General features: G+C 59.6%; 1 protein-coding gene across 3 annotated transcripts in view; it reads right to left on the reverse strand.

Annotated features, from left to right (window-relative positions):
- Positions 1 to 27,176, reverse strand: part of CACNA2D2 (calcium voltage-gated channel auxiliary subunit alpha2delta 2) — a 222,067-nt gene that overhangs the window by 2,559 nt on the left and 192,332 nt on the right. For 2 of the 3 annotated variants that reach the window (XM_055707046.1, XM_055707044.1), the window contains exons 6-33: positions 22,976 to 23,120; positions 18,919 to 19,050; positions 18,614 to 18,671; positions 16,383 to 16,433; positions 16,110 to 16,209; positions 15,155 to 15,313; positions 14,548 to 14,655; positions 13,757 to 13,835; positions 13,520 to 13,569; positions 12,493 to 12,582; positions 12,171 to 12,239; positions 11,634 to 11,708; positions 11,116 to 11,190; positions 10,871 to 10,942; positions 10,490 to 10,561; positions 10,252 to 10,313; positions 8,253 to 8,329; positions 7,027 to 7,047; positions 4,857 to 4,917; positions 2,337 to 2,434; positions 2,030 to 2,120; positions 1,830 to 1,892; positions 1,610 to 1,713; positions 1,426 to 1,524; positions 1,236 to 1,330; positions 855 to 902; positions 347 to 418; positions 27 to 179 (exon numbers count right to left, since the gene is read on the reverse strand). In XM_055707046.1, the coding sequence (XP_055563021.1) occupies positions 27 to 179; positions 347 to 418; positions 855 to 902; positions 1,236 to 1,330; positions 1,426 to 1,524; positions 1,610 to 1,713; positions 1,830 to 1,892; positions 2,030 to 2,120; positions 2,337 to 2,434; positions 4,857 to 4,917; positions 7,027 to 7,047; positions 8,253 to 8,329; positions 10,252 to 10,313; positions 10,490 to 10,561; positions 10,871 to 10,942; positions 11,116 to 11,190; positions 11,634 to 11,708; positions 12,171 to 12,239; positions 12,493 to 12,582; positions 13,520 to 13,569; positions 13,757 to 13,835; positions 14,548 to 14,655; positions 15,155 to 15,313; positions 16,110 to 16,209; positions 16,383 to 16,433; positions 18,614 to 18,671; positions 18,919 to 19,050; positions 22,976 to 23,120 (2,379 nt within the window). The remainder of the gene's footprint in view (positions 1 to 26; positions 180 to 346; positions 419 to 854; positions 903 to 1,235; positions 1,331 to 1,425; positions 1,525 to 1,609; positions 1,714 to 1,829; positions 1,893 to 2,029; positions 2,121 to 2,336; positions 2,435 to 4,856; positions 4,918 to 7,026; positions 7,048 to 8,252; positions 8,330 to 10,251; positions 10,314 to 10,489; positions 10,562 to 10,870; positions 10,943 to 11,115; positions 11,191 to 11,633; positions 11,709 to 12,170; positions 12,240 to 12,492; positions 12,583 to 13,519; positions 13,570 to 13,756; positions 13,836 to 14,547; positions 14,656 to 15,154; positions 15,314 to 16,109; positions 16,210 to 16,382; positions 16,434 to 18,613; positions 18,672 to 18,918; positions 19,051 to 22,975; positions 23,121 to 27,176) is intronic. The other variant, XM_055707045.1, reaches the window with a different exon arrangement.

Here is a 27,176-nt window from a genome sequence, read left to right on the forward strand (position 1 = left end):
AAGCCACCATCCCCGTGGGTACTCACCACGAAGACGCCACGGGGCGCAGCACCCGTGTTGCTCTGGGCCTCGGGGGCACAGACTGACTGGAAGTCATAGGACTCTTTGCGGGCATAGAAGGAGTTGTTGTAGAGAGCGGACATCAGGTTGGCATCCACTTCACTGAAGAACTTGCCCACCTGGGATTGGGACACCCAGTCTGCACCTAAACGCCACCTCGACTGCAGGTCTCCCCCATAGGGACTTGAGCAGGGCTGTGTCATGCTATCCATGACACGAGCTCAAAAGTCTCAGCTCCCTGCTTGCATCACAGGTTCAGGAGAGCTGCCACCTGGGCACCGCTCACCTGGTACCAGTGGTCCTCCTGGTTGGAGAGCACCAGAAAGCCCCCATCATCGATGAGGACACAGATGAGGTCCTGCAGAAGGAGGGCAGTGTCACCCACCCACTGGCCATGCCCAGACCAAGACAGGACAGGCAGGGCCGGGGTGGGTGATGGGCAGTCAGGCAGGGGGCTGGTATGGTGTCCCCAAGCGTGGGGGCTGCTCAGGAGCATCCTGGTGCTGGAAGCACCCGTGCTGAGAGGGTGCAGGGAACAAGAACCACTGCCCACACTGTGGGGATTAACAGCCCCCTCAGGGGGGTGGCCATGGTCCAGGGCATAACCCCTGGGGCTTCATCCCTGCAAGAGGGGTCGGGGGCTGGCTGAGCTTTGGGATCAGCAGGGGCACAGGGCAGGAGCGCTCACCCAGATGGCACAGGCAGGGTGGGCAAGAGACGGGGACCCTGCCCAGCCATCCCCTGCTCCCCCTGCCTGCTGTTCCCTGCTGCCTCCACCCCTGCCCACCACCCACCTTGTTGTTGGCCTCACAGTCCATCTCGCAGCTGGTCGAGGGGTCGCACTGTCAAGTGAAACCAGGGCAGAGGGACAGGTTAGCAGGAGGACTGTCTTTCCCACCCAGAGTTTTCCTCCTGGACAGGAGGGGACACATGGGGCGGTGTGCCCTGGACAGGGTGACAGGCAGGGCTGTGCAGGAGGTACAAGCCCAGGGGGGCCACAGGCACTGTGTCCCAGCAGTGCTCCCCAGCCACGTCCCCAGCAAGCAGAGCTCCCTTCCTGTCCCTGTCCCCATCCCCATCCCCATCCCCATCCCCATCCCCATCCCCATCCCCATCCGCATCCCCATCCCCATCCCCACACAGTGCCAGCACCACAGGAGCTCCAAGAGACGTACCCGGCGGGCGCCCAGCTGGTCACGGTCTGTCCGGTTGCTTGCCAGCACTTTGAACTTCTCAGCCCAGGCCTCCAAGTCCAGCTTCACCCCCACCACTGGGGCAGCAGGGAGATGGGGTGAGCCCCGGCATTGGGGGGGGACGACGGGGACACCCCCAGCCTGGTGGTGGGGCTCCCAGTCCCCTGCCTACCTGCTGGCTTCAGTGTCTTGCCCCCGATGCTGAGCTCCACAGCGGTGCTCACCAGGATCCCGATGGTGTTGTTCTCCAGGTCCAGCGCCCGGTAGCCGGCTGCAGAGGGCAGGGGTGGCATCAGGGGACATGCGGGACTAGCAGCAGCCTACGCCAGCCCCAGCCACCCCAAGCTGTCACCCACCATCCCGGTAGGGCGGCTTGAAGATGTAGCCTTTGTTGTCCAGGCTCCTCCGGTAGAAGCTGGCGTTGAAGGGCTCTGGTTCCTCCTCCCAGTCATCTGCAGCCCTGGAGGGGAGCAGCCATGGCCAGGACTAACACTTGGCTCTGGTCCCACCAGAGATGGCCCCGCAGGAGCAGACCCCTGTGCGGGGCTGGGCACACACATGACCCCGGACACTCACTTGTTAGGGAAGACGCGGGTGATGCCCCCATCAGTGGCTGCGAAGACAGCCAAGAGGCTGTACCTGCAAGGAGAGGGGGCAGGCACACTGGGTACCAGCGGGGTTTTGCTCTGCTCTTGTCCCTGTCCCCATAGCCCATCCCAATCCCCCTCTGTCCTCAGCCAGCACTGCCCATCCTGGGCCACTTTGCCTTCACCTACGTGTTCAGGTCCTGGTCCTTCCAGACCCGCTCCACCAGCTGCTGTGTGATGCCTGTGTCCAGGATCAGGTTGTGCAGGAGGAAGTTGTCACCTTGGGAGGAAGATGGAAAGGAAGAGGAGGAGGAGGAGGTGAGGGCTGACCCTGTGGGGGCCACCTGTGCCCTCCTGCCCTGCCCTCGCACCCACCCTGTGGTGGCTCCTGGGACCTGAACCCCGACACAGTTCACCCCCTGCCCCATCTCCCCCTGCACCCTTTCCCCCCCAACCCCCCCATCAGCCCCACCACCAGCTGTCCCCAGCTACTCACACTGCTTGGAGTCTGGGGTCACTTTTTCCATGAGGGCAATAAAGTTTTCCAGGAACTCGGTGTTGTTATCCGACAAGTCGAGGTCTTTGCAATACTCTCTGGGGTTTGGGGGACAAGGTTTGTCGTTTGCGAGGATGGAAAAGGCAAGGTCAGTTCTCCCCCAGGGCCGGCAGGGTAGGTGCTGGCCATGCTGTCAGCATGCGGGCTTGCCAGGGGACATGACGGTGGTGACGTGCCACCGCTCCCGTGAGTGTCACCCTGCTGGGGCAGCTGGTTTGTGGGTGTCTCAGCAAACTGCCCAGCACCCAGCCCTCTGCTGCCTGCAGTGCCGCCGGCTTGGCTGTCAAGCCGACCACTGGGTCCGTCACTGCCATGGGCACCAAGATGCTATCACCTCTGCCACGGCCAGGTTTGACGGAACCCAGTTTGCCCAGAGTGGTATAACCCTCAGCTCTGCCTCTCCCCATACTGGTGGGGCTACTGGTGGGACTGGCCACCTCTGCCACTGTACTTACCTGTGGGGTGAGGCAGGTGCCACCATGCCCACCCTGCCCTGCCCCTATGGCACCCCGGGGAGCAGGGGCTCCGCTGCGAGTGTGAGCGGGGGTCTGCCCCAGAGCCCCCACGGCTGCACCAGCAGCACCATGCAGGCACTTGGCAGATGTATCTGTACCCTTTACGTAGATAGTTAGGTGCTGGGTGAGGCCTGGCTGGCAGAGGCAGGTGCTCGCCCGCTGGCATCGCTGGCCCTGAGCCTCTCCTGGGATGGGCACCATGGGAGGTGCCACATCCCCACTCCAGTGTGGGACCACCCTGAGTGCAGAGCCCTAGCCCCGCCGATGCCGGGGACAGCTGTAACCCTGCCGGTCACTGAGTGGCTCTGATCAGGTGGCATGGGTGAGGGCCACCCTAGAGGGCTGAGAGCCCTCCCAGCCTCAGTGGTGTGGCTGCAGGCAGTGCTGGGGGGCTCAGGGCTCCCCTTGCTCACATCCCCTCTGCCAAGCTCCTGACTCTGCCAAAAACCTCATTAAGAGGACAAATGCCGGAGCACAGGGTGGCAGGGAGCATACCCATGGGGCAGCCAAAAGAGCTGGGGCGCCCAGGCCAGCCCGTTCTGGCCCTCTGACCCCTGCTTGGCGGGAGCAGCCACCTAAATATCTACACCAACACGCACAGGTACAGGTACTCACACACCCACGGGGGACGGGGAATATACGGTTTCTGAAAATTTCCAGTGGCCCGTGGGCACAGTAGCACCAACAGCAGATCATACAGTCGCCCTGGGTGCCGGGTGCCACCCCCCGGCACATGGCTCCTCCCTGCTTGCGCCAGGCTGGCACCCACTGCAGGAAGGCTGCTCACGGAGCCGCTTTGGGTGGCACTGAAGGGCTCACCCTGATCTTCAAAGCCTGCTTTTCTCTTCAGCTGGACTGGCCACAGAGCCCCATGCTCGACACTGACTCCATCACCTCAGCCTGGGTGGGGCGCTCGGGGGGCAGACCTGTTCCTTGGCCCTTGGGCTCAGACATCACCTCTGTATCTATTCGCCAAGCGCATTTATGGGCCAATTTTTTAATAACAAGAGTTTTTCTGTTCCTCATTAATACCCTGCTTTGGCTCCCATGTTTCCCAGACCTCATCCTCCTTTCCCTGTGTGTTGCCCGGGGACTAGGTCCGTCCGTCCCCCCCCCCCCCCCCCCCGAAAAGCTGGGGCTGCACAGTAACTGTACATTTTGGGCTGGTTTACCCACTTAGTCTGAGCGAGTGATGGCTGCTGTAGGCAGGGAGGGTAGGGGTTACCCGCAGGTGGCACAGGTGGCTGTGCTGTAGCCTTGACCTGCTGTGGTCCCCAAAAACTGCAACAATAAAACATCTAATAGGGTGTTTAGCTGTTGTAATGATGTATAGGTACACAGGTGATTAGCTGGTAATGTTAATTATGGCTGGTCAGAGTGGTGGGAAGGGCAGGGTGCTGGCAGAGCCACAGGGCTTCCCAAACACCCTGCCGAGGGATGGTCCTTGGTCCCCATGAGGTGACAAAACCAGGTGGCACAACTCTGGGCAGGGTATGTGTCTGTCTGTCCGGGGACCACTACGCTATCCTGTCCCTGTTCACAGCCTGTGGCTGGCAGCCTCCCCAAACCCCCTGGGCATCCTGAATTTGAGCCGAAACCCTACCCTTCCTTCTCCCTATCCCCCCCACAGCCAGCACGACTGTATGATGCCACCGCCAGCCCCTAGCTCGGCAGGGGGATTTTCAGAAACTATACCTATATATGCACGCACAGAGGTCGGGCCGTACCGGGTGCATATATACTGTGCTGGATGCAACTGGGTGGCAGAACGGGGCTGGGGTCCCGGTGGCAGCCCCCCTTGGCTGAGCGGGCACACAACACACACAGCGACAGGGGACAGGGAGGGGGGACAAGGCACGATGAGGCAAGGATGGGGGGGCGATGGGGGGATCGGCAGCGGGGCCTGGGCAGATGCACACCTCGGCAAGCGCACACGCAAAGCTACCTGGGAGCAATGAACACATGTCCCTCCGACTCAAAGCTGTTGGGCAGCAGGTATTCAAAATCTGCAACAGAAAGGGAAGGTTATCCGGCGGGGACAGGGGATGCTGGGGGCCAGGAGGGAGAGAGACGGACAGAGAGAGGGGAGGGAACAAAAAAAAAAGGCATTTGCTGCTCTTGGTAACAAGAGAGGAAGGAAAAGGCCGTTCTGCTGTTGCTGGCACCGCACAGGAAGGAAAGTTATAGCCAAATCAGGAGAGGTTTGCCCATCTCAGCTTGAATTTGCTCGGTCGAGGGCTGGAGGTGGGCAGTTGTGTATGTGCGGCCAGTGGCGTGTACGCAGGGACACACAGACACACACACACACATATATATATGTGCGCACAGGTATATATATATGCATGTTTAGGAGGGCGTGGGGGCGTCTCTCTCTCGGAGGGGCGGTGGTGGGCGAGGGCAGGGAACTGCATGCTGCGCTCCTGGCCAGAGGAGGATCACCAGAACACTTGGTTGTCGGGAGAAAAAAGGAAAAAAAAAAAAAAAAAGAAATTGTCAGGCATCGACATGGCCAAACGGGGAACCTTGCCGAGGACAGTCCAACCAGAGGCTCCTCGCCCAGCAAGTGCCATGCAATGCGCTGCCGGGCTCTGCTGCCAGCCGCCCGTGGTCCCCCTCCCTCCCGGGGCGGTGGGACCCCCCCCGGGGACGGGGGCCCAGGCTCGCCCGCCAGCTCGGCGCCTGGCTCTGCTTGGAGGGGGGGTCGCAGCCCAGCAGGGTTTAGGGTGCCTCTCGGGGAACCCCCCCGGCAGAGGGGCGGCGGATGCGGGGTTCAGCTCGCGGGGGCAAGCCGGGTTAGGGGGTGCGTGAGGGGCGGGTGTCTGTGCTGCGGGACATCCCGGGGCCTCCGCCACCCCCTCGCCCTCCCGCCGGCCCCCGGGGCACTGCAGGACACAGCCAGAGGTTGGACTGTTGCTCTCCGAGGGCTGTAGGCAGGGGCTGGGTACAAGCCAATGAGAGGAGGAGGAGGAGGAGGAGGAGGAAGAGGAGGAGGAGGAAGAGGAGGAGGAGAGGGGTACAGAACACTCGTACTTGGTCCATCAGCATTGCCATCGCAGGGGCGCCGGGAGGAGGCAACTCAAGGCTGATAGAACAGGGCTGAGGGTGACACTGGCACCTCCCCGCTGCGCTGCCCGCCTGGTCCCGTGCCCCCCGTGCCCCCCCCTCGCCTCCGGGGGGTGGGGGGGAGCGCGGCGGCGGGGCCCGGCCGTGCCGGGGCGTCCCCCGCCCTCCGCGGGAGCTGGGCCCGGTCCCCGGGGCCCTCCGGCGCTGCGTGCCGCTCTGCTGCGGGGCGGGGGGGCCCACACACGGACGGACACACACGAACACCCCCCGCCTGCCTCGGTGGGACCTGGGGCTCAGACCCGTCCGCTCCCCGGCAGCACGGGCGGCCTCGACGGCACGCCGGGCCCCGGGGCTGCGGGCACGGCCGCCAAGCAGCCGTGGGGGCGGGCAGCGCAGCCCCCCCGGGCTCCGCGGCCCCCGTGCAGCCGGGTGGTCCCCTCCCCACCTCTGCCCGAGGGCTTCTGCCTGGGGGCTTTCCCGTCAGGCCTGTCCCAGAGGGCGGCGGAGGCCGGGGCCACCCCTCCGCCCCCGGCTCCCCCCCGCAGCCCCCCGCTCCCTGCACAGCCCTATCCCTTTCAGGTTGAGTTGTCTTGGGGAGGAGGAAGCGGGGAGCCGGGCCGAGGGGAGAGGGAGCCGGAGGAGGCGAGCGGGGGGGGGGGGGCGGGGAGCGAGAGGGCGGGGTGGGGGGTTGGGGAGAGCGGGGTATCGAACTAGCTACCGAAACCTGGGGGATCCCAATCGGCAGTTTCACACGAGATCGGCTCGGATCGCATCGAACCGGGTTTGGGAGCGATGCGCGGGGAGGGAGTGGGGGGGTCGTTGTGACAAAGCTCTCATGGACAGAACAAGACATGTTGCTTTCAAATAAAGGGGGAACTGGAGGAGAGGAGGAGGAGGAGGAGGAGGGGGGAGGAAGGGCGAGTCGGTGGCGGTTTGCAGGTTCGGCGTGGCAAACGGGCAGGGAGATGGGCAAGCAGGGGGCTGGGGGGGACTGGACACGGGGCGGGGGACGGGGTGGTGAAGGTGAGTGGTCTGAGACTGAAAATACTTGCCCTTCATTTTGTTGTTTGGTACTGTGTGAATCCACCATAGAGAGAAAGCAAGAAAAACAACAAACAAAAAAACAACAAACAAAAAAAAAGGGGGTTGGGTGGAAAGGGGGAAGGGGTGGACAAACAATATTTTATTCAATCGCTGTTTGAATAAAAATATTGTGTATCATAATCATACCAAAAGGAAACTTCTTGCAAAAAACGACATGAAAACAAGAAAAAGAAAAACCCAGTAATGAAAGGAAAAGAAAAGGCCACGGTGAAATAAGAATAAATAATTATAATAAAAAGCAAAGATATAACTATATATATATATATTCAATACTCCAACGGAAAATGAGTCAGTAGCAAACAGTTGCAACAGTCTTGATATCAAAATGTCCTCACTGAGTTAGGGGGCATGCACGGCACGGCGGGTGGAGCCGGGGAGGATGGGGGGCTCCCCCCTCCCAGGGATGCAGACAGCCTGGCCTCGTCCCTTCGGACGTGGGGCTCCTGCTGATGGATGGAGGGGGTGGCAGGGCCCAGCGCTCGAGCAGGGCTGGGGTCCAGCTGCTGGGGCGGCTAAGGAGGAGAAACAGGAGGAACTGGAGGGGAGAGGGGAAGGGTCCGGTTCTCCCACAGGGGAGAGGGCCCCGGGAGCAGCGTGGACCTGTGGTGTGAAAAAGGCTTGGGGGTCAGGGGAGAGAGAAAGAGAGAGAAAGGGGGGGGGGGGCAGGCTAACACACACGTACACAGATTAATTCCAAATGAAAATCGAAAACAACCAAAACTGAACTCATAAAAAGAATAAATGGCTGAAACCAAACCCAAAGAATCATAATAAACCAAAGGAAATTAAAGAGATCCATGCAAACTTTCCCAGGCTTGCAAATTAACTGGCTGCTACAGCATCATCCCTTGTCCCCAGGAGGCAAACAGGCAGCAGCGCCGGGCAGCACCAGCCTGCAGCCTGGGGCTCGGGTTTTGGGGTGCAAAGTGGGCGGACCAAACCCTGGCACCCCGGGGCACCCCAGGCAGGCAGCTCGCTTTCCCTCTGTGCATTCACCTCTACTCACGCCTCTCTTTTTTGGGTTGTTTTTGGTTTTTTTTTTTTTCCCTCTCATAGTGATCCCTATCTCTTTTTGCAAGTTTTTGCTTCGTGTTTCTCCCCCTGACAGCCGCGGGCTGGCGTGGGGGCGAGCAGGGGTGCAAGAGGGTTGCAGGGAAAGCTGGGGGCTACTTACACTTCACTTGCAGAATCTGGTCGCTGAGGTTGGCCTGGATGTAGTAGGTGCTGTAGGGAGGCAGAACCAGACCCAGGCTGCAGAAAGGGAGAGCAGACAGGCAATGTAAGGTTTTACACCCACCCAGACCCCTTGGCCGGCCCCCAGCCCCTGCCTGGCAACCCCCAGCAGCACCCAGCCCTTACTGATGGCAGGCAGCAGCCCCACTGGCTGCCTGCACAGTCCACTGCATCCTTCTCTCCAGGGACTGCACCCAGTGCTGTCCTGGTGGCACCCTGGGATATCCCTAGAGCACCTAGGGTCATCCTGGGGGACCCAGGGCCACCCTTGGAGCACGCAGAACCATTCTGGTGGCACCCAGAGTCATCCTCAGCACACTTACTGCCATGCTGGGGCATCCAGGTTCATCCTGAGAGCACCCAGGGTCATCCTGGGTCACACATGGCCACCTCAGTGGCACCTAGGGTTGTCCCCAGGGCATCCCGGGCCATCCCAGGGGCATTCCCAAACACAGGAGGTGGCAAGCCGGCCCAGCCAGGGCTGAGGTGGGCAGGACGTACCTGCCTGGGAACCAAGGGAGATACACATGGCAGAGGGACATGACATCCCCATAAAGGAGGAAGGTGGGAAGATACACAGCCCTCAAAAGAAGGGACAAAACCCTCCCAGTGAGGAGAGGTGGAAGACAACCACTACACTGGCTGCCGGTGAACCTGGAAAGAGGGATCCATGAGCCAGGAGCCTGGCACACAGGGTGCAGGATGTGGGTGGGAGAGGAGGTGGCAGGAGGTGGTGCTGGGGCTACTGAACCCATAGGACACACTTCCAGAGGGAGCTGGGCTCCTGGGTGCTGGCTGCAGTGGCCTTCGGTGATGGTGGTTGTGCCAGGTGCTGCCCAGGCTAAGTGAGTACCAGTGGGTGAGGGCCAGATTCCTGACCCCTCATCAGATGTCACACCCACACTTGAGTCACCGGGACCTGGACTTGCCCCCTGAGCCACCACCCCAGCTAGCCCTCTCTGCACCTGGCGGCATGGACTGGGCACCCCAGCAAGCATGGCAGCGGTGAAGGCACCCCAAAAAACATGACAGAGGGGTGGCACACCAAACCACAGGTGGCAAGAGGAGGGGGGTGACTTTTTTTCTGTTCAGTGCTGGTGGCACCCTGTGCTGGTGGTGTCCCAGGGAACATCCCTGTCGCTGTGTAGAGCCACGGTAGCCCAGCAGCATCTTTCACCCTACAGATCAGCTAGCAGCCCTGGCCACAGCCGTGTTACCCTGTGTCACTGTCCCCTCCTCCACAGTGCTGCCTGGCTCCGGAGGCATGCCACTGTGGGGGACAGGACTGGGGCTGCGCAGGGGACACCTGGCAGCATTGGGAGGTGGCTGTGACCCTTGCCAGCCTCCTGAGCTGGGTGGCCAGGAGGAGGAGGGTACACTGGGCAGCAGGGGTACCACATGGCTCTTCACAGGACAGAGGCAGCATGCGTTGGACAGCACGGACATGATGACGCTGGGGTCTTTTATTACGCATCTGCTGATCCAAACTGGTGCAAACTGGGCGATAAATGGAGAGGGGAACTTTGCTCTCCTCTGCCTCCGAAGCCACTGCTTGTGCTGCAGCATGGGCACACATCCCTCTCACCCACCCCAGAGCAGGCAGAGACCTGTGCAAGCCCCTGGCTGTGCAGACAGGCAGTGGCAGGGTGTCCCTTGTCTGGCACCTCACATGTCAGCCCTGCAGCCTGTCCTGAGCCCTGGGGACCACAGCCCCACACTGCAGTGCCAGCCACTGGCAGACAGCACTTTTGGGAATACCCTCCAGAGCATCACTGGCTGTGTGCAATGATGTGAGGACAGTTTGCAACCCCACAGCCCATGGGATATGTTCCTTATGGCCCTGCAGATCTCTGGAGTTGCAGGCACAGGACCACAGCCCTGTACTGGTGTGGGTCTGGCTGATGCTGGGTGAGCGTGGGTGTGCCAGCAGTGCCGCTCACCTGTAGTTGGTGCTTTTGATGGGGGCCCACGTGTAGGTCCTGAACACCTCGTCGATGTATTGCTGCAGGTCAGAGGGAGCCAGTCAGGCCTCTGTGCTGCCAGGACACTGCTGGTGCAGTGACACAGGATCCCGGCTCCAAGCCCGGTGCTGGACATGGCCCCTCACTCCCCGCTGCCAGGGCTGGGTGCTCAGCATGGTGGCAGTTTGGCCGTGACCCCCTTCCCCTGCAGTGTTACCTCGTCCAGGGACTTGATCAGGGTCTTGATGAACCTCTGCCCGTCATTCCCATCAATCATGCTTCTCCGGATCTGGGGGACATGAAGGAGATGACTGAGGGCCATACAGCCCAGCCACAAGCCTGTGGGCACCCACCCAGTGGGGTGGCACGGGTGATGCACAGGGTGCAGAGGCGAGGGGTGAGCAGCCTGGGGGGCTCATCATGCTGGCACCCAGGGGACAGTGACCCAGTTCCCGTCCCTGCCATGGTTTCATGGGAGTTGTGCTGGGGCCCTTAGGACAAGGCACTCCCCGGGTAGGCTGGAGGAGCTGAGTGCTCTTTGCAACTGCAGGCTGGGGGGCCAGCCTGTACCCCAAAATCTGCCCCTGCATCTGCCCACCTCCTCCTTGTTTTCATCCTCCAGCTCAGCATCCAGGAAGTCCAGCGTCACCGGCTCACGGAAATTGATGATCTGCATGCAGAAAGGGAGAGTCGGGGAAGGGCTCAGGGCTCCTGCAGCTGTCACTGAGTCCAGAAAAACTCATCACAATTCCACCAATTAGCTCCTAACAACCCCAGGAAGCCATGTGTCCCACAGGGTCCAGGTAACCCCCACTGCTGCTGCCCTGACGGGCCCCTCCTCACCTGGGGCTGCAGGTTGGGGTGCAGTAGGACGTAGCCATTCAGGTCGATGGCGAAGACGTAACCGTTTGCCCCCAGCTGCAGGAGGACAGGAGAAGGGATGAGGCTGGCCCAGTGGCTCTGTGACATGCTGTGCTGGAGTGACCGCCCTCACCTCTCCAGGCAGACCTCGCCCCACACCACCCCCAGGGCTTTTCTAGCCATCTATTTCTATTCTTAGGCCAACAGCATCTCTCATCCTGGCTCTGGATCTTCCCTGCTGCCCCTTTCCCCGGGCTGGTAAGGTTTATTCCCTGCTGCCTCTGCAAAGGTTTAATCTCTGCTCTGGGTCCCAGCACATCACCCAGCTACAATCCCTGCCTGCCTGCTTGCCCTGGTCCCTGCCTGCACTCTGCTACTGTCAGTGCTGCTGGAGGTGCTCTGGGGTGCTGTGGGTGCAGCTCAGGGCTCCCCACAGCGCGTTTCCATGCCGGGCTCGGGCAGTGCAGGGCAGGGATGGAGGAGAAGGGGCCCCCACGCACGTTGTATCGCGGTGTCAGCCTCTTGATGTCATTGAGAGCCACATCGATCCCCATCACGCCCAGGATGAGCTGGTTCTGGAAGGAAGCGCAGGGAGGGAGGAAGGTGGGAGCAGGGCTGTCACCTGCCACCACGAGCACGGGGATGGGGAAACAGGGGGATGGACCTCTTCTCCCTCCAGGGATGTGTGGGTTAGATCTGGACACTGCAGGAGCACAGGGTGGGACATGCCAGCCTCCCCAGCAGCCCTCCATGGGACACTGCACCTGCCAGGGACTTGCAGCTGCCAGCTGTCCCCATTGAACTGGGAGAGCTAGCCAAGGCCATTTTGGGTCCCAGGGATGGCAGTCACCCCTGGTCTCACCCCAGGAAGAGGGTGCAGAGCAGGCAGCACCCCAGGGGTGCCAGTGCCCACCCCCCCCCCACCCCCCCCACCCCAGCCATGCACCCAGCATCACAGCCATGCACCCAGCATCACGGCACCCTCTCCACCCCTCTGTCCTGGTGCAGCCAGGGCAATGGCAGCCACAGTCTCCTACCTTCCTGTCACTGCTGTCCTCTGTCAGGTTGAACACCGGCAGCGTGCCTGTCACCACCAGGCCCAGCCCCTGCACAAGCACAGAAGGGTATCCCATGGTCCCTTACCAGCCCCAAGACCCAGAGCTGGGGGTGGGCAGCAGAGGGGATTACCCCCTGGAAAGGGAGATGGGGGCACATGCTGTGCGGGACCCTGGGGTTGGCTGTCCTCACCTGCACCCCAAGGCAGGGACCCTAGGGCTGGCATCCCCACCTGTACCCTGGGGCTGTGTGGGACCCTGGGGCTGGTGTCCCCACCTGCACCCCGGGGCCAGGGCTCCTTACCAGGGCATCCTGGTAGACATTGGTCCACTGAACCTGCTTGGCTCGGTTCCCAGCCAGGACCATGGGTCTGCCCAGCACGTCCAGGTACTCCTGCAGGCACACAAGGCAGGGGAAAGCATGACATGGGACAGACGCCTTCCTGCTCCAACCTAGTGACACCCCTGTCCCCACACACGCCCCAGGGATTATTAATAGGGTGCCTGGTGCTGGTCCCCAGCTGCAGGCTGAGCTAGCTAGGGCTAGCTGGCAGCTACCAAACCTGAGGGTAATGGCTCCAGCTGTGAACTGAATGGGTGTATAAGACGGGAACAAGGTGCTGCTCTCCATCAGCTGGGCACGGGCAGGGCATGGGCTCCCCAGGCAGCACCAGCCAGAGCCCCCTGGCTCCAGCCACCCCTGGCGCTGGGCTTGCTCTGTCACACCTGGACCACATCACTGCTGTCTCCCTGGCTGCCACCACTGGCCTTTTGGGATCTTCTCCTGGGGCAGGTTTCCCTTGTCCTGGCTCACCTTGCCAAGGCAGACCTCTGGGTGGGGGGCAGCCTCTGTGCCACAATGCCAGCCCTGCCCCGAGGGGCTGCCCTGCTAGGGGACTCTCATCACCTACCTACCATGGCACCTCGGGGGCATCCAATAAAGAAAAAGGGTAGAAAAGGGGCAGTGGGACAGGGTGGGGGGCATGCATGCCTGGCTCTGCCAAACAGGGTGCTGCTGCGCCTGGCCCTGCCTGCGCTCGCTCTCTGCCCATGCTCAGCTCTGCTCTGTGATGATTAACGCCTGATGTTTCATAATTAGTCACTCAAAAGGCAGCAGGTCCATGGGGAGCTGCAGAAGATGAATTACTTATTTCAACAGCGCAAGGCCTGGCTGAGGGCTCAGCTCCCAAGCTGGCTGCCACGCTGGCTGCCAGTCTTGGGGCTCTCTGCAGTGGGGCAGGGGCTGCTGAGGCGTGCCCCCCGGCAGGGCACCCCAGGAGGGCAGCTCTGCCCGTGGATGCCTGGTGGGCAGCCCCGCCTGCCTGCTGTACCTGCGTGTTGATACGGATGGCGCCGATGGAGGGGATTTCGAAGTAGTAACCTTGGAAAAGAAAGAGAAAGGCAGCTGGAGAGCCGGCTGTCTGCCCGTGCGGCTATCTGGCTGTCCTGCTATCCAGCCTGGCACCTTGCTGGCAGTGGCACGCACCGGAGCCCTCTCAGGTTCCTGGCGAGGGGCCAGCCCAGCAGCCTGCAGCCTCCTGTGCCCACTGGGTGCCAGCCCTGCTCACCTTTGTTGGCGCAGGCCATCCACTGCAGCGGGGTCACATCGTAGTTGTGTTGCCCGACGGAGAAGGTGAAGACCCGCACCTGCAGCAGAGTGTGGCGGTGAGGACCATCTGCTGGACACCCTGGTCTTCCACACCCAGTGCTGCCAGCTGATGGCAACCTCCCTGGTGATAGTGTGGCATTGCCTGCCATGGCCCGCAGCTGTGCTGCTCACGGCCAAGTGCAGGTGGGCAGAAGGCTCCTGTGAATGTTGGCAGCAAGGGAGCCCCTCTCTCCTCACCTGGCCCTGGCCAGTCCTGTCCCCCACCATCACTGCACTGGCCCAAGCCACCTACCCCAGGGGTCCTTAGGCTGGGGCATCACTGCACCCAGAGGGGTCTGTGCTCTCCAAGGGTCCTGCATGGACCAGAACCCCCCCCAACCCACAGGTCTCTGGACAGCAACAGGGACAGTCCAGCTGTTTCGCCTGCCTGCCAGTAGACCTGCCCCCATGCTTGGGGTTTGCTCCCCACGGGGCTGGTGTTCAGGGAGCCCACCAGCCCCATCCCCTCCCCAGCGGCCTGTGGGGCACATGGTCCCATGCTCCCACATGCCAAGGTGGGAGCCAGCTATAAACGGCACTGGTGTGTCAGCCATCCCATTACCAGGGCAGCAGCTCAGTGCAGAAGCAGGCTGTCAGGGAGAGAGGATGGTGAAGAGGCAAATGAGATGGAAGCTGGCAATGGAGCTGGAGCAGCCGTCTCCCTCCCCAGTGAGTGGCCCCAGCTCAGCACACAGCCCCACAGCCCCTCACCGTCTTATTGGGCCAGTTGTACTTCTCAAAGACGTCCTGCACCCGGTCCTCACCGCCATCCGTGAACATCATGATCATCTTGTTGCAGTTGGCACGTGTGATGTTGGACTGCGGGGCAGAAAGACAGTGCCTGAGGCCAGACCCAGAGCGAGCCGTGCCAGGCGCAGGGCTGGATGCAGCCAGGGAGAGCTGGCCCTGAGCCATCTCTTTTCCCAGTCTGTTTCTCCAGGATGAGGGTGGCTGGGATGAAGTTAGAAGGGACACTGTCTGCTTGGGAATGATGTTGTGGCTCTTGCCACTTGGAGCCTAATAGCACCATCCATCTTTATTTTGCCTCTGGCACTGTGTCTGGCTGGATTTAGCCCCCTCCGCCCAGCCCTGCTAGCTTTTAATAACCCAGAAAGGCAGCGGCTCCCGCAAAACCTCAGCTACAGTGTGCTGGGGAGAGGGATGTCCCTCCCAGCACTGCAAAGCAGGACAAGGAGCCCTCTGCATGCCAAAGTGCCAGGAATGGGGCAGCAGCCATATGCTTGGAGCATTCCCATTGCCCACAGCACCCATGGGTGTACTCTCCCTCCCCTAGTCCACAGCCTGGCCCCCAGCTTACATTCTGCAGCTGGTCGAAGGCGTACTCAAAGCCAGCCTTATAGTCGGTTGTGCCCTTGGCCACCATTCCCTGCACGTCCTCCTTGAAGACCTTCTTGTTCCGGATGTTAGCCTGTACCAGGTGCTTGAAGCATGACACCGGCTTTGCCTTCTCATTGAACTGGGAGGCAAAAAGGAGGGGGGCAAGTCACAGAAAGGGGACAGGGGCAGCCCCTGGCAGGCACAAACCACCCGCCACGCTCAGCTTCCATGGGCAGGATGTGGTCGGAGCATCCCGTGTCCCACTTCCCAAGGACTGCCGATGCCAAGACTGGGCATAGTCTGGGACAAATCCAGCACTGAGCTGCCTGGTGTGGGTGCCAGCAGTGGGTGCTGCCAGGGTTGCTTCTGCAGGACCCCCAGGCTTGTGCAAGTAGCCATGCTGCGGCACGCCGGCGGCGGGAGCAGGTGCTGCCTCTTGTTTATGGCTTCATTTGCTGGCAATAGGGCTCATTCATTAGGGGAGCAGCGATCCAGCTAACGGAGCCAGGCCAGACACGTTAATTAGTGCCAGCGTGCTTGCGGCCAGACAGGGGAGGGCCGGCATGGGCTGGGTGCCCAACGATGCACAGATCTGGTGGCACAGCCGCTGTGCTGCATGAGGTCACGGGCTGGTGACATCGCCATAGGGGCATGATGTCACTGGCTGGTGACAGACAGAGGTGGCTGGTTGGGATCGCCTTGGGACCATTTGTGGCAAACACCCCATGATGGGGACAGCTTTTGTTCACCACCACGGACAGCTGAGCCCTGAGTACCTATTTCCTTATATAGTTATTATATATATAATAAAACCAGGGCATTTCTCTCTCTGCAGAGCTCCTGGCCAGGTGGGTCTGGGGGAAAAGGGCTCCCACAGTGGGGAGCAGGGAGCTGCCTGGGGAGGACAGCCCTGCCACCCACCCCGCGGCACTCACTGAGGCCACATTGACGTAGTCATCATCTGAGAGGGTGTCCAGCATCTCATAGACTGAGGTCTTCATCAGCTTGAGGGTGAGGCCACTCACACTGCCGCTCCTGGCAGGAGAGAAGGGTGTTGGGGGTTTGGCAGTGAGGGGGCACAGGGCTCCCTGCCAGTGCTGTCCCAGTAAGCATCCCTGAGGCTGCTGGTGGGACAGTGGCACCCCAGCATGCTGTGCCACCACCCTGACCTGGCTCAGCCCCACCATGGCCCCGACCCGTGTACTCACACGTCCACAATTATGACCATGTCCTTTGGGGAGGAGGCGCCTTGGATGTACCTGTAGGGTGCAGAGGCAGGTCAGCAGGGTCTGCTCATTTTGGGAGGGACCCTGACCCTGCTGGGTGCAGCCCAAGAGCAAAGCTCTGCCAGGGCACAGGTGGCCGGGGAGCTGTGCCGAGAGCACCTGTGCACTCATGCCTGCGGTAACCCCATGGCAAGGAGCAGGGACAAGGTGGTGGCGGGAAGAGGCAAGGATACAGCATGGCATGGCACGGCAGACCGCCAGTGACCTGCCACTTGGTACCGTATCAGTCTAATGAGCTCTAAATGCTAAACTCTTCCATCATTTCAGGCCCTTTTCTGCACGCTGATTATGCTGACACACACATCCATATTAAGATGCTGTTTACCCCCCTGGTAGCTTCAAAGGCCAGGCTGATTAAGTTATTTTTAGCTACGAGAAGGAAAAATAATACTACTATATAAATCCTCCTCCCTGAAAACAATTAGGGAACCCTTCCTCACTCCTTGAAGCAGTCAGTCCTGCTTGCAGCTCTGCTGTGCCATCCTGCACAGGAGGGGGCCAGCGTGATGCTCAGCACCCATCCCAGCAACGGGCAGGCACCACCCAGCCTCCCTGTCCCATCGCGTCAGGCCTGCTCCTGCCATGGCTGAAGTCCAAGGGAGCCTCAATATTGGCCTGATCAGGATCAGGCCTGATGCAAATGAATTAGTCTGTTATTAGTATCAATTACTCACCGTTACTGGGGAGGACTGGGGAAGGGGCAGGATCTGATTGCTCATTCCAGGTCCTGGTGTTTCCTAATTACAAGTGATTACCTGGGCAGGATGGGGGATGCTGGCATGTGGGGCCCTGCTGGTGTGGATGCTGCATCCTCCCAGCACCCTCCTGTCAAGCTGGAGTGCAGGATGGGCAGGCAGCTGCCCATGGGCTTCCTGCCAGCTGGTGGGGGCCGGGGGGCTTGGTGACTGCCCCACTCCCTGGGGCTGGGCTGCTGGCGTGGCATGGAGCCCAACTAAGATGCTGCCTGTAATGGGTTGTGGCAGCACATACATCTCTGGCTGCCCTGCTCAGATGAATACCCTGGGCTCTGCGGGAGAAGGCTGTGGTTAATAGCGCCATTCATCAAGGGAGGGGAGGGCAGGCAAGTGGTGCTGGCAGCCCCATGAAGGCTGCAGGCAGGACTGTGACCCTGGTGGGCCCAGCACTGAGGGCTGTGTGCTGCACCGGACCCTGGCACAAGGGCAGGAGAGGACCCCAAGGGGGTGTTCTCAGCGGTGAGCTGCCACCTAGCACAACGGGTGCTGCTGCTCCTCCATGGCTGCGTGGGGAAGTGGGTGGCCAGGCTGGCTAGTGGACAGGGAGCTGTGCTAGCCAGGCTCAGTAGCCCCCATACACACCAGCAGCCCCTCCTCCCCAAAACAGCCCCCCACTCCCCCCTCGGCCAATAACCCGCATGGATGCCCCGGCAGAGACCAGTTAATAATTAATGTGGAGCTAATAATTAATGTGGAGCAATCAAAGACAATTAACCATAGTAGCAGGGCCATTAATTCTCTGACAAGGAGAGGGGGCATCTCCTAGTGTGGGCAGTGGGCTAGGCAGGGGGTGACCCCCTGGGATACAAGGCTCCCTGGGCATGCAGTGGGGACTGGCACCTGCTTTCCTCTCCATGACTGTGCGTGTCAGGCTGGGCAGGCAGGCTGGGGCCGCAGCTCCCCCAGCCCCATGGGCAGCACCACACCGACGCTGCCAAGCTGGCACCTCTACCTGGGTGACAGGGACTCGATGCAGTCCCGCCTCACTCGGTGTGCAGCTAAATGGCTGCAGCTATCACGCAACCACAGCTCGGCGCTGCCTGCCTGCTTCTCTTGCCATCCTCCTGGCTCGCAGTTTCTGAGAGCCAGGATTTTCCCGTTCGGATGGGAATGCTGGCCAGGACTGAGCGCCAGTCGCCACGGCTGCAGGGGGGGCACAGGGTGAGGGGTGGTTCTCCACCTTCATCTGTACCCAAGGATTTATCTCTCCATCCCACTCTGCCTTCCTAGGAAAAGGGACGGGGAGCAGGAGCGGAGAGCTGCAGCTCAGGTGCCTCTGCCCGAATTATGTGTTTGCTAATGGCAACCATGTGTGAAATGAAAAGGGGAGGGAGCTGGCTGCTCCTAGCCAGGAAGGGCTGGCGACAGGACCCCCCTTCCCACCTGGCACCCCCTTACCAGGGCCGCCTGCGCACGTCGTAGAGGTCGATCTTATTGGGAGCTCTCCACGGGGTGGCTGCGGGGGGAAGGCAGGTGGTGAGCAAGGCAGGGCTGTCCTGGGGTGGGGGACAGGGGAATGGGACTTAGGGATGCCCAGGGGTGAGGAAGCAGCAGCCTCTGGCAGGGTGCTCACACCAATGGGCTTTGACACAGCACGGTTATGTGTGCCAGGTGGCCCCCAGGGCTGGCGCTGGGGGATGCTCGCCCCCATGCCCTTTTGGCCAGCCACCAGCCACCACCCCCCGCTGGCCCCTGCCACGCACCGGGGTAGTAGCGGGTGACGCCGGTGGCACTGCCGAACACCTGCCAGAGCAGGGAGGGATCCTCCTTGCGGTTCTCGATGAAGACATCCTCCAGCGCCTGCGTCCAGTTCAGCTCGTTGAGAATGACCGTGGCTGCAGGAGACAGAGCCAGGGTGGGTGGGTGGGCAGATGCGGGGGAGCAGCAGAGCTGGGGGTGTGGGGTGGAGGTGTGTGTGCTGGGGACCACGGTGTCCCCACAGCGATGGCAGGGCGGGAGAGGTGGTGTGTCCCCTTTGCCCCTTCCCATGGAGGAGCCCACAGGAACTTTGCAGATACTACTGCATCCCCCTGGTCCCTTGCTCCCACAGCCTCCACCATCAGCCTGCTGTCCCTTCTCCTCAGAGACCTGAGCCACCTGGCCATACTCCCCCAACCGCTCTCCATCCCCATCCCCTCGCTCTGGGGCAGGGAGAGCCACCACTGGGGACAGCTGCCTTGCCATCTCACCACCTTCCCAGCAAAACTCCCTGCTCCTCCCACCACCGTGCTGGCCCCATTCCCTGGGGACAGGCACCAGCTGGGAAACCAAGGGGTTGTGCCCCGCAGGGCTGTGTGGAGCCTCCCGGGCCCTGCTCTGCATTCCTGCTGGCCCCTGCACCTGATGCAAAAGCAATTAAGATGCCGGCAAACAGCAGTTTTAAATTATTCAGCTATTAAAGCAAAAGATAAGCTGCTGGCAGCCCCAGCCTGTGATTAATCAAGGGGGGAGCTGGTAGAGCGCGGGGGGGGCGCCAGTATGGGGCAGTATGGCAGGTATGGGGCTGGCCAGCCGGCAGGGAAGATGCTTTGGGGACAGTGGCACCCCCCAGTCCTCACAGTGCCCTTTGGGGCACTTGGAACACTGTGGGTACCCCAAGCCCTGGGCCGGGGCCAGGGGAGCCCCACGGTGAGCCCTGGGGCTGTGGTGCTGAGGAGCCAGCTGTGCCATTGTGGATAGGAGTGGGCAGCTGGCAGCACTCATCCTGGGGGACCCTCAGTGCATTTTTGGGGTGCAAGAGCTCCCAGGAGCAGCCCTCCTCCTTAGCACTGGGCGGAGCAACCAGTGCGGTGCTGCAGGCGAGCTGGTGTACATTTGAGGAGTATATTTAGCTCTCCTAAGGCTTCCTCCCACACTTGTGTCTCCTCGAAACACTGTCATCACCTGTTCAAGCCTTTGCCACAGCCCTGAGGTGCTGGCGGGACATGGGCAGGTTCCACCCAGGGTGAATCCCGGTTCCCACCACCCCAGCACCACTGCAGAAGACTTCTTCCCTCAGGCAGCTATCCCTTAAAATCACGATTTACTCCATCCATATTTCCCCAGCCATTTCTCAGCACCGTGCCCACACAGAGTGCTGTTATCTGGGCACTTAGGATGATTTCTTGTTTGGCTCTTTCACAGGACATGGTTTTTCCTGGGAGAAGGGGTCGTGAGCAGGCTGCCAGGCTCCTGCCTGCCTGGAGCAGCCCTGGGCAATATTGACAGGTTCCCCTCCAGCCCCAGCAGCACCTGCACCCCCAGCCCCTTGGGGCCCATCAGCCACACCAGGCTTGTGCCAAATGCAGCTCCTATGCCCTCTGTGCACAAACACAGCTCATACACCACCTCTGAGCAGAAGCACAGCCCCTATAGCATCCCTGAGCATGAGTGTAGCCCCCATATCATCCCCGTGAACAAATACAGCCTCTATACCATCCCTGTAAGCAAACACAGCCCCTATACGATCCCTGTGCATGAAAGCTGCCCCTACACTTTCCCTGTGAACATACAGAGCTCCTATACCACCCCTGCACATGAACACAGCCCCTATTACCATCCCTGCTCATCTGTACAGCCCCTATATCATCCTTGCATGTGAATACAGCCCCTACACTATCCTTCTGCAGGAATGCAGCCTCTATAACTGCCCTGTGCACAAACAGCTCCCACCCTCTCCCTGTGCACAGAGTGATGGGCTATTGCTCATCAGATGGGAGGCTGTGTCCACAGTCAGGATGGCTTCTGTCCCCCTCAGTCCAGGCCAGAGCTGCCAGCCCCTCCTGGTGACATTCCTGTTCCTGTCCCCGTCTCCTCCCTGTCCCCATCAGGGTGAGTCCAGCCCCGCCCTGCCAGCAAGCGATTGCAGATTTAATTAAAAATGGCACAGTAAATAAAACACATATAGGATGTAATTTGTGTGTGTAGCGAGGGGTGACGGTGGAGGGTGTCTCCATAGTGGTTTAATTAGCGTGCCAGGCAGCGATAGTGATAGCGCCTCTCCACTGCGCCCCCCCCCCCCCCCCCCCCCCCTGCCCCCGGACATGCTCCCCACCCATGGCTCTGCTAAGCTTGCTGGTGTCCCCTCAGGAGAGGGCACAGGGATGGCCCCATGTTCACACCTCAAACCTGCTCTCCAGAGTGCAGCAGCTAAGCACCCTGCCCTACACAGTGCCTTTTTGGAGCACCCTGGGGAAGCTGGACATGGTCTGATCCCTGTGCCTGCACAGCCCATCCCTGTGGCTGCAGCTCCCTTCCCCACTGGGATTGGGATTTGGAAGGGTGTTCCCCCACTGGGACCCCCCACTGCCCCATTCCCTCTCCAGCATCCCTCTCCGAGAGGCTGTGAGTCCCTGGAGCATGTTAATCTCCAATTTGCTCTTGTCCCACAGCCGAGCAGGGTGATTTATGTGGCCATGGCAGGGCATCAGCCGTGGCGTCAACTGGCAAGCAGGGGTGAGGAGTAATGAATATTTCATCCCACGCAGCCCACCCTGCTTGCATGATGTGCTTCATTAGCTGCCTGGCCTGCACTAGCTGGGTAATAAAACTAATTGCAAATTTCTAATCCACTGCTGCTGCCGTGATGAAATCGTTGCACTGATGCAGCTGTGAGCACAGCCGTGCCGGTAACAAGCCCATGTACCAGGAAAATGCCGCTTGGGGCAGGGATGTGAGCTCGGACCCAGTCACCGCTGTGACCAGCTGGGAGCCCTCGGCAAGTGCCACTGAAACACTGGGGTGTGGGTACAGGGAGATGAGGGGTGCCCTCCAACAGCAGGGTCTGGGCACAGGATGCGGCCTGCGGGTACTTGAGTATGATCTCCGGCTGGGAGTGGTCCCCAGCTCGGTGCAGAGCAGCCACTAGAGGGAAATGGAGACCGACTGTCACCACGTGCCAGAGTGAGGCCAGAGAGAGCTCTGGAAGCTCAGGGACTGTGTCATTTCCCAGCAGGGACTTAAAGCTGGTGTGGTGTGTCCTATCCCATCCACACATCCATCCCTCCCTGCCTGCTCCCAGGCTGGCCAGCCAACCCGGTCCCCCTTTCTGGAGCAGCCTGTGCCCTCTGGCAGTGGCAGGGGCACGGCCATGGGACTGATACCCCCTGTGTGCTCTGGCACCGGGGTCTGCCCAGGGCAGCATCTCACTATCCTGCAGTCACCCTCTGTTGCCTTCCTGAAGGATTTCAGTTGCTTTTTCTCCCTTTTAATAACCTCAGCCTCAGGCAGCCCAAAGCCAGCGACGAAGCATGCCTGCTTCGCCCTCTCCCACTGCACAGCCCCTCTTGCTCCCTCCTATGAGTTTGGAGTTGCTGCTGCTGTAACTGTTCACGCACAGAGGGGCTCCATCCCTCTGCCTGGCTCCAGCGCCTGCTCTGAAGCTCCTCAGGTTCTGCTGAGCTCTTGTGCAGGGAGGGATCACAGATGGGTGGGCACAAGCTTTATCCTTTGCCATAATTACAATTTCTCCTTTCCTCTCTCCACCCCTTCCTAATAAGCCCTAACCTCTGATTTGCCTCCTTGGCCCATCCCATGCTCTTGAGTGTCCCTGGGGAGGAACACATTGTCACCTCTGTTCTGACACAGTGACTCTGCCTCTTCCCAGTGTCCACCCGGCTGGAAGCCAGCTTGCCCCAGCCCCCAGCCCCCAGCCCCCAGCCCCAGCTGTGGCACCCCGGGGTGACAGTCCCTGGGGCTGTGGCACCCTGAGCAGGAGAGGTGGAGGCTGAGCCCGGCCAGGCAGCACAGAGCAGAGTGGAGCGGGTGAGGAGCAGCACTCACAGCCTTTGTAGATGTCCGTGGGGATCTGCACAGCAGCGTACGAATAGTTAACCTTGGTCTTGAAGTTGGGGTCATCCGTGAACTCCAGCTTCAAGGAGTTGGAGCTAGACTTCTCCCTCTCGAACTCTTCTCCTTCGGGATCATCCTAGAGAAGGAGCAGAGCACATGGGGTCACCCGGGGTGCCAGCCTTGGACACATGCTGGGAACACCACCACCCAAAGCCCATCACCAAATGTCCCCCCTGCAAAGACCAGCCATGCTGGCTCTCATGACAGATTTGGCCCGCAGCCCATGCCAGTGCTGGTGGCACACAGGAGCGGCTGCTGGGAGCAGGTGGGCACAAAGGTGGGTGCCGGTTAGCCTTGCCTCTCCGACTTTGGTAGCATGACAGGTATTAAGTCAGACAAAAAAAACAAACCAAACCAAACCAAAACAAAAAAGCCTTGAAAATCAATTAGCAGCAAAAGGCAACTATCAAAGAACAAATTAAAACGGAGTGCAGCTTAGTGCTCTGTCAATAAGCAATGCAAACAATATTTAATTATGGTGAAGAGACGGCGAATTCCCCACTGCTGGTGCTCAAATGTCCTCCTTCGCCTTCCCAGCCCTCCTCAACCTTCCCAGGGCCCTGCGGCCAGCATGGCACTGCGGGTGAAACCCCTCCAGAAAGGCAGGGCAGGGCTGTGCTGGTGCAGGCAGAACGGCTGGGTGGCTACAGGGGGGGACAGGGGCAGAGCTGAGCTGCAGGGCCATGCAGGGAAGAGGGAGAAAGGGGGTGGCCTTGCTACAGAGCTGGGGAAATCACCTCCGCCATCCTGCTGGGAGCAAAGAAATCCAGGAGAAGGTGCTGAATCAGAGCTGCTGTATCCCAGCCCACAAGCCCAGTGGCTGGGGAAGGCTGTGTGCAGCCGGATGGGAGATGCTCAGGATGGGGAGGAGGTAGGGGAGGATGCTGCAGCACCTGCCCTTCCATACCTTCAGAGCTACATCCCCGCTGCAGTTGGGCAGAGCTGCAGAGCTACCTGCTCTGTCTGTGGGCAGGGACAGGCAACACAGGGGCAGAGACATGCCAAGCCCAAGCTGGGGTACAGGATGGCTCCAGCCACCTTCCCCTGGCCCTGGCTGCAGGAGCAAAAGGGGCAGGGGTGGGCGCAGCAGCACAGGAGTGGATTCTGCTGCCTGGCAAGGGAATGAATTCCCCTCGCAAAGCAGCTCAGTGCCAACTCCCCCCCTTGTGCCTCCTTCCCGAGCGAAGTGCCTATCTCGGTGCCCGTGTAAGGCCATCTGATTGCGGTAGCAGAGATCAGCCCCGCAGAAACGACAGCAGACGTGACTGGAAGCGCAAGCAGCTCCAGGGAGAGCTTGTGTGGTACTGTGCCAGGGATGGCTGCCCCACGCTGTCCTGCAGCAAAGCACCCCAGCACCAGTGGGGACAAGGGGTAGGGGACTGTCCCATCCCACTGTCCTGGTGGCCCAGCGTGAGCAGCTCTCCCACTGGCCAGGCTCCTCTCAACAAAACCCAGGGGACAAAAGGTCTGAATTTCTCATGGGAAAAGCCATATATTTAAAGGAAAATTATGTGTTTGGGAAATAAACTACGAAGGTCATTTAACACCCATCCTGGCCTCCTCCCTGTTTCCCTGTTGCAGATGATGCAGAGAGATGCCACCTCCCCTGTGCCAGCTCTGGCCGGCCACTGAGGCAGTGACATTCCCCTGACATTGCGAAGAGTGGCCAAACCATTCGCCACAGTTCGGGAGAATAACAGGATTCATATGGAAGGTTTGGGCTTTAATTCCAGCTGGTGGATTGCAAGTGTAACCACGTCACCAAGCTGATCCTGCCACAGGGGCTCCAGCCACCCAGAAAGATGCTGAACTCAATTACAGCTGCAATAGCTGAGTGGGAGGTGGGCAGAGACTGTCCCCACCTCCCCTGAGCCATGTCACCACGATCAAAATCCAGATTATGCTCTCAATTTCACGTAAATCTGGAGAAAAGGCACAAACTGACTACTGCCCCCCCTGCAAAGCCGTGATGCTGCAGCAGAGCTGGCACCCTGGCTGTATGCTGGGCCATGGGCTAGCTGGAGAGCAGCCCCAGCCCCGAGCCTGCCATCAATTTGGGGCTCAAGTCTCTGGGGGAAAGCACCACACAGTTTGCCCCTGCCAGCTTCACCAAGCACCAGACAGTGATTTAGAGATGCCTGCTGAAAACAGGCTTTAGATGGGATAAAACCGTGGCCCTGAGGGCACCTGCAGCACCAAAACCTCTGCTTTGACACTAAAACCTTTTTTTTTTCTTAGTCCAGCAAAGTCCTGATGACACCTCCCCATCCCTCCGCACCTCAAATTGGCAGGGCATCCCCCCAGAGTCCAGCCCATCCACTGCCCCTGCCACCCCCAGCAGCCAGGAAAATCCAACCCTCCCTATTTCCCCCAGGCTGCATGGTTATTCTCCACTTTACTGGAGCTGGAACTACTATGTATATAATTACCACTCTTCTGTTTATCATTATTCTGTTATATCACCCACTTCTTAGGGGCTAATTTGTATTCTGCCAGGTTCGGCGCTGTCTGGCTGCTCTCATTCATGTAGCTGTAAAGAAGCATATGTATAGATCTCGGAGACAAATATACAGCTATATATACGTAGGACACTTCATGCATCACTGACACCTATACAGCAAAGAGACCCGTGGAAAGAGCTGATGTTATTCAAGCTGCGTTTATCCTTTATCTATAAATCTCCTGACCTCAACCAAGTTATTCCTGTTTAAGCCAGGTTGATTTGGGCACCTGAAATGGTGTCATTTCCACCCAGGTGAAGGCAGTCAAAGCTGTTACCAGCCCAGGCAGGGATGGGAGCATCTCAGTGCTAGGCTGCAGCTACAAAGAGCCACCTTGGGAAGGCTGGAGGAAGAAATTCTGCATTAAATTTATATTAGAGTAAAGGAGAAGATGATTCAAGTTCTCCTGGATTTACACCGGTTAAACCATGAGCATCTCGGCAGGCCCCCAGGCAGATTTTGCAGCATTTCTCGTCATTACATTTCAAAAGAACTTGGAAACTTCTATTTATCTGTTACAATATGTACAACATAACACAAATAGATGCTACAGTTTGAATATATTATTTGCTACACACCATTAGAAATTGACTCCATGGCAATATATCAATATTATACGTATTTATTGCTTCAGCAAGAAGTTATCAGGCGCCGAGAGATTTTGCCATCTCCAGTGCTTTAGCAGCTGGGCTGCCAGTCACAATATTCTCTCTCGAGTCTCCCAAAATATCGGACAGGGTGTAAAACCCAAAAATGCCCCAACACCCAATGAGCACCAGTAGCACCACACAACAGATTCATCGGAGGCTGCCATGCTCACAGCAAGTACCTGCCTTCCATCACATCCAGGCTAGTGCTGGCTGAGGAGAGCCAGCCAGCCCACGGGCACAAGGACTATCAGGGGGGTCCCGCCAGTGGTGGGGTTTGGAGCTGCAGATGGAGCTGGGGATGTGACCTGGTGCAGCAGCGATGCCTCGGCCAGGCAGCTCCTGCGGATGCAGACAGCCCCGTTCATTGCTCATCTCCATGGGAACGAGCCATCACAGCTAATGATGACGGCTCCAATGGCAGCACCGATGAAAAATGCAGGGCTGGTCTGGCTAGTGGTGCAGGCAGCTGCTCTGGGATGCTGGCTGGGGTGTTGCAGCTCCAAAGAAGCCCTCCCTTGTGCTGCTCCTCCCGCTACCACCAGCACCAGCAACACCCCGACACCAACCCTGCATCCCTCGTCCCATCTCACACACATCTGAGCGGGATGTATCTTTCCGAGATCCCAACACAGCCTTTTAAATTTTCCAGGGGCACCCATCTGTGCTAAGTCCAGAAAAACCAGCAAAATACTCCTATCAACACATCATGATTACTGCTAATAATGCATACAAATATAATGCCCCAGCACATGGCTGAGAAACTCCAGGCCCATGCAAAAGGGCCTTTCTTCTTAAATCTCTCAGCTTTTCCTGAAATGCGGTAATTTAATGCCAGGGAGGGAGATGGCGTGTTCTCCAGCCACATTCCTGCTTTTATAGCAGCCCAGGTTATAAATAACAATCAGCCTCTCCCGCCAGCCTGTCCCCCTATCCCCCTTCGCTTTTTTTAATCTTTGCCAAAGGTACTGTTTAGAGATCTTT

This window comes from Falco cherrug, chromosome 4 (genome assembly GCF_023634085.1).
Source record: "Falco cherrug isolate bFalChe1 chromosome 4, bFalChe1.pri, whole genome shotgun sequence".
In the NCBI taxonomy this organism is placed as follows: domain Eukaryota; kingdom Metazoa; phylum Chordata; class Aves; order Falconiformes; family Falconidae; genus Falco; species Falco cherrug.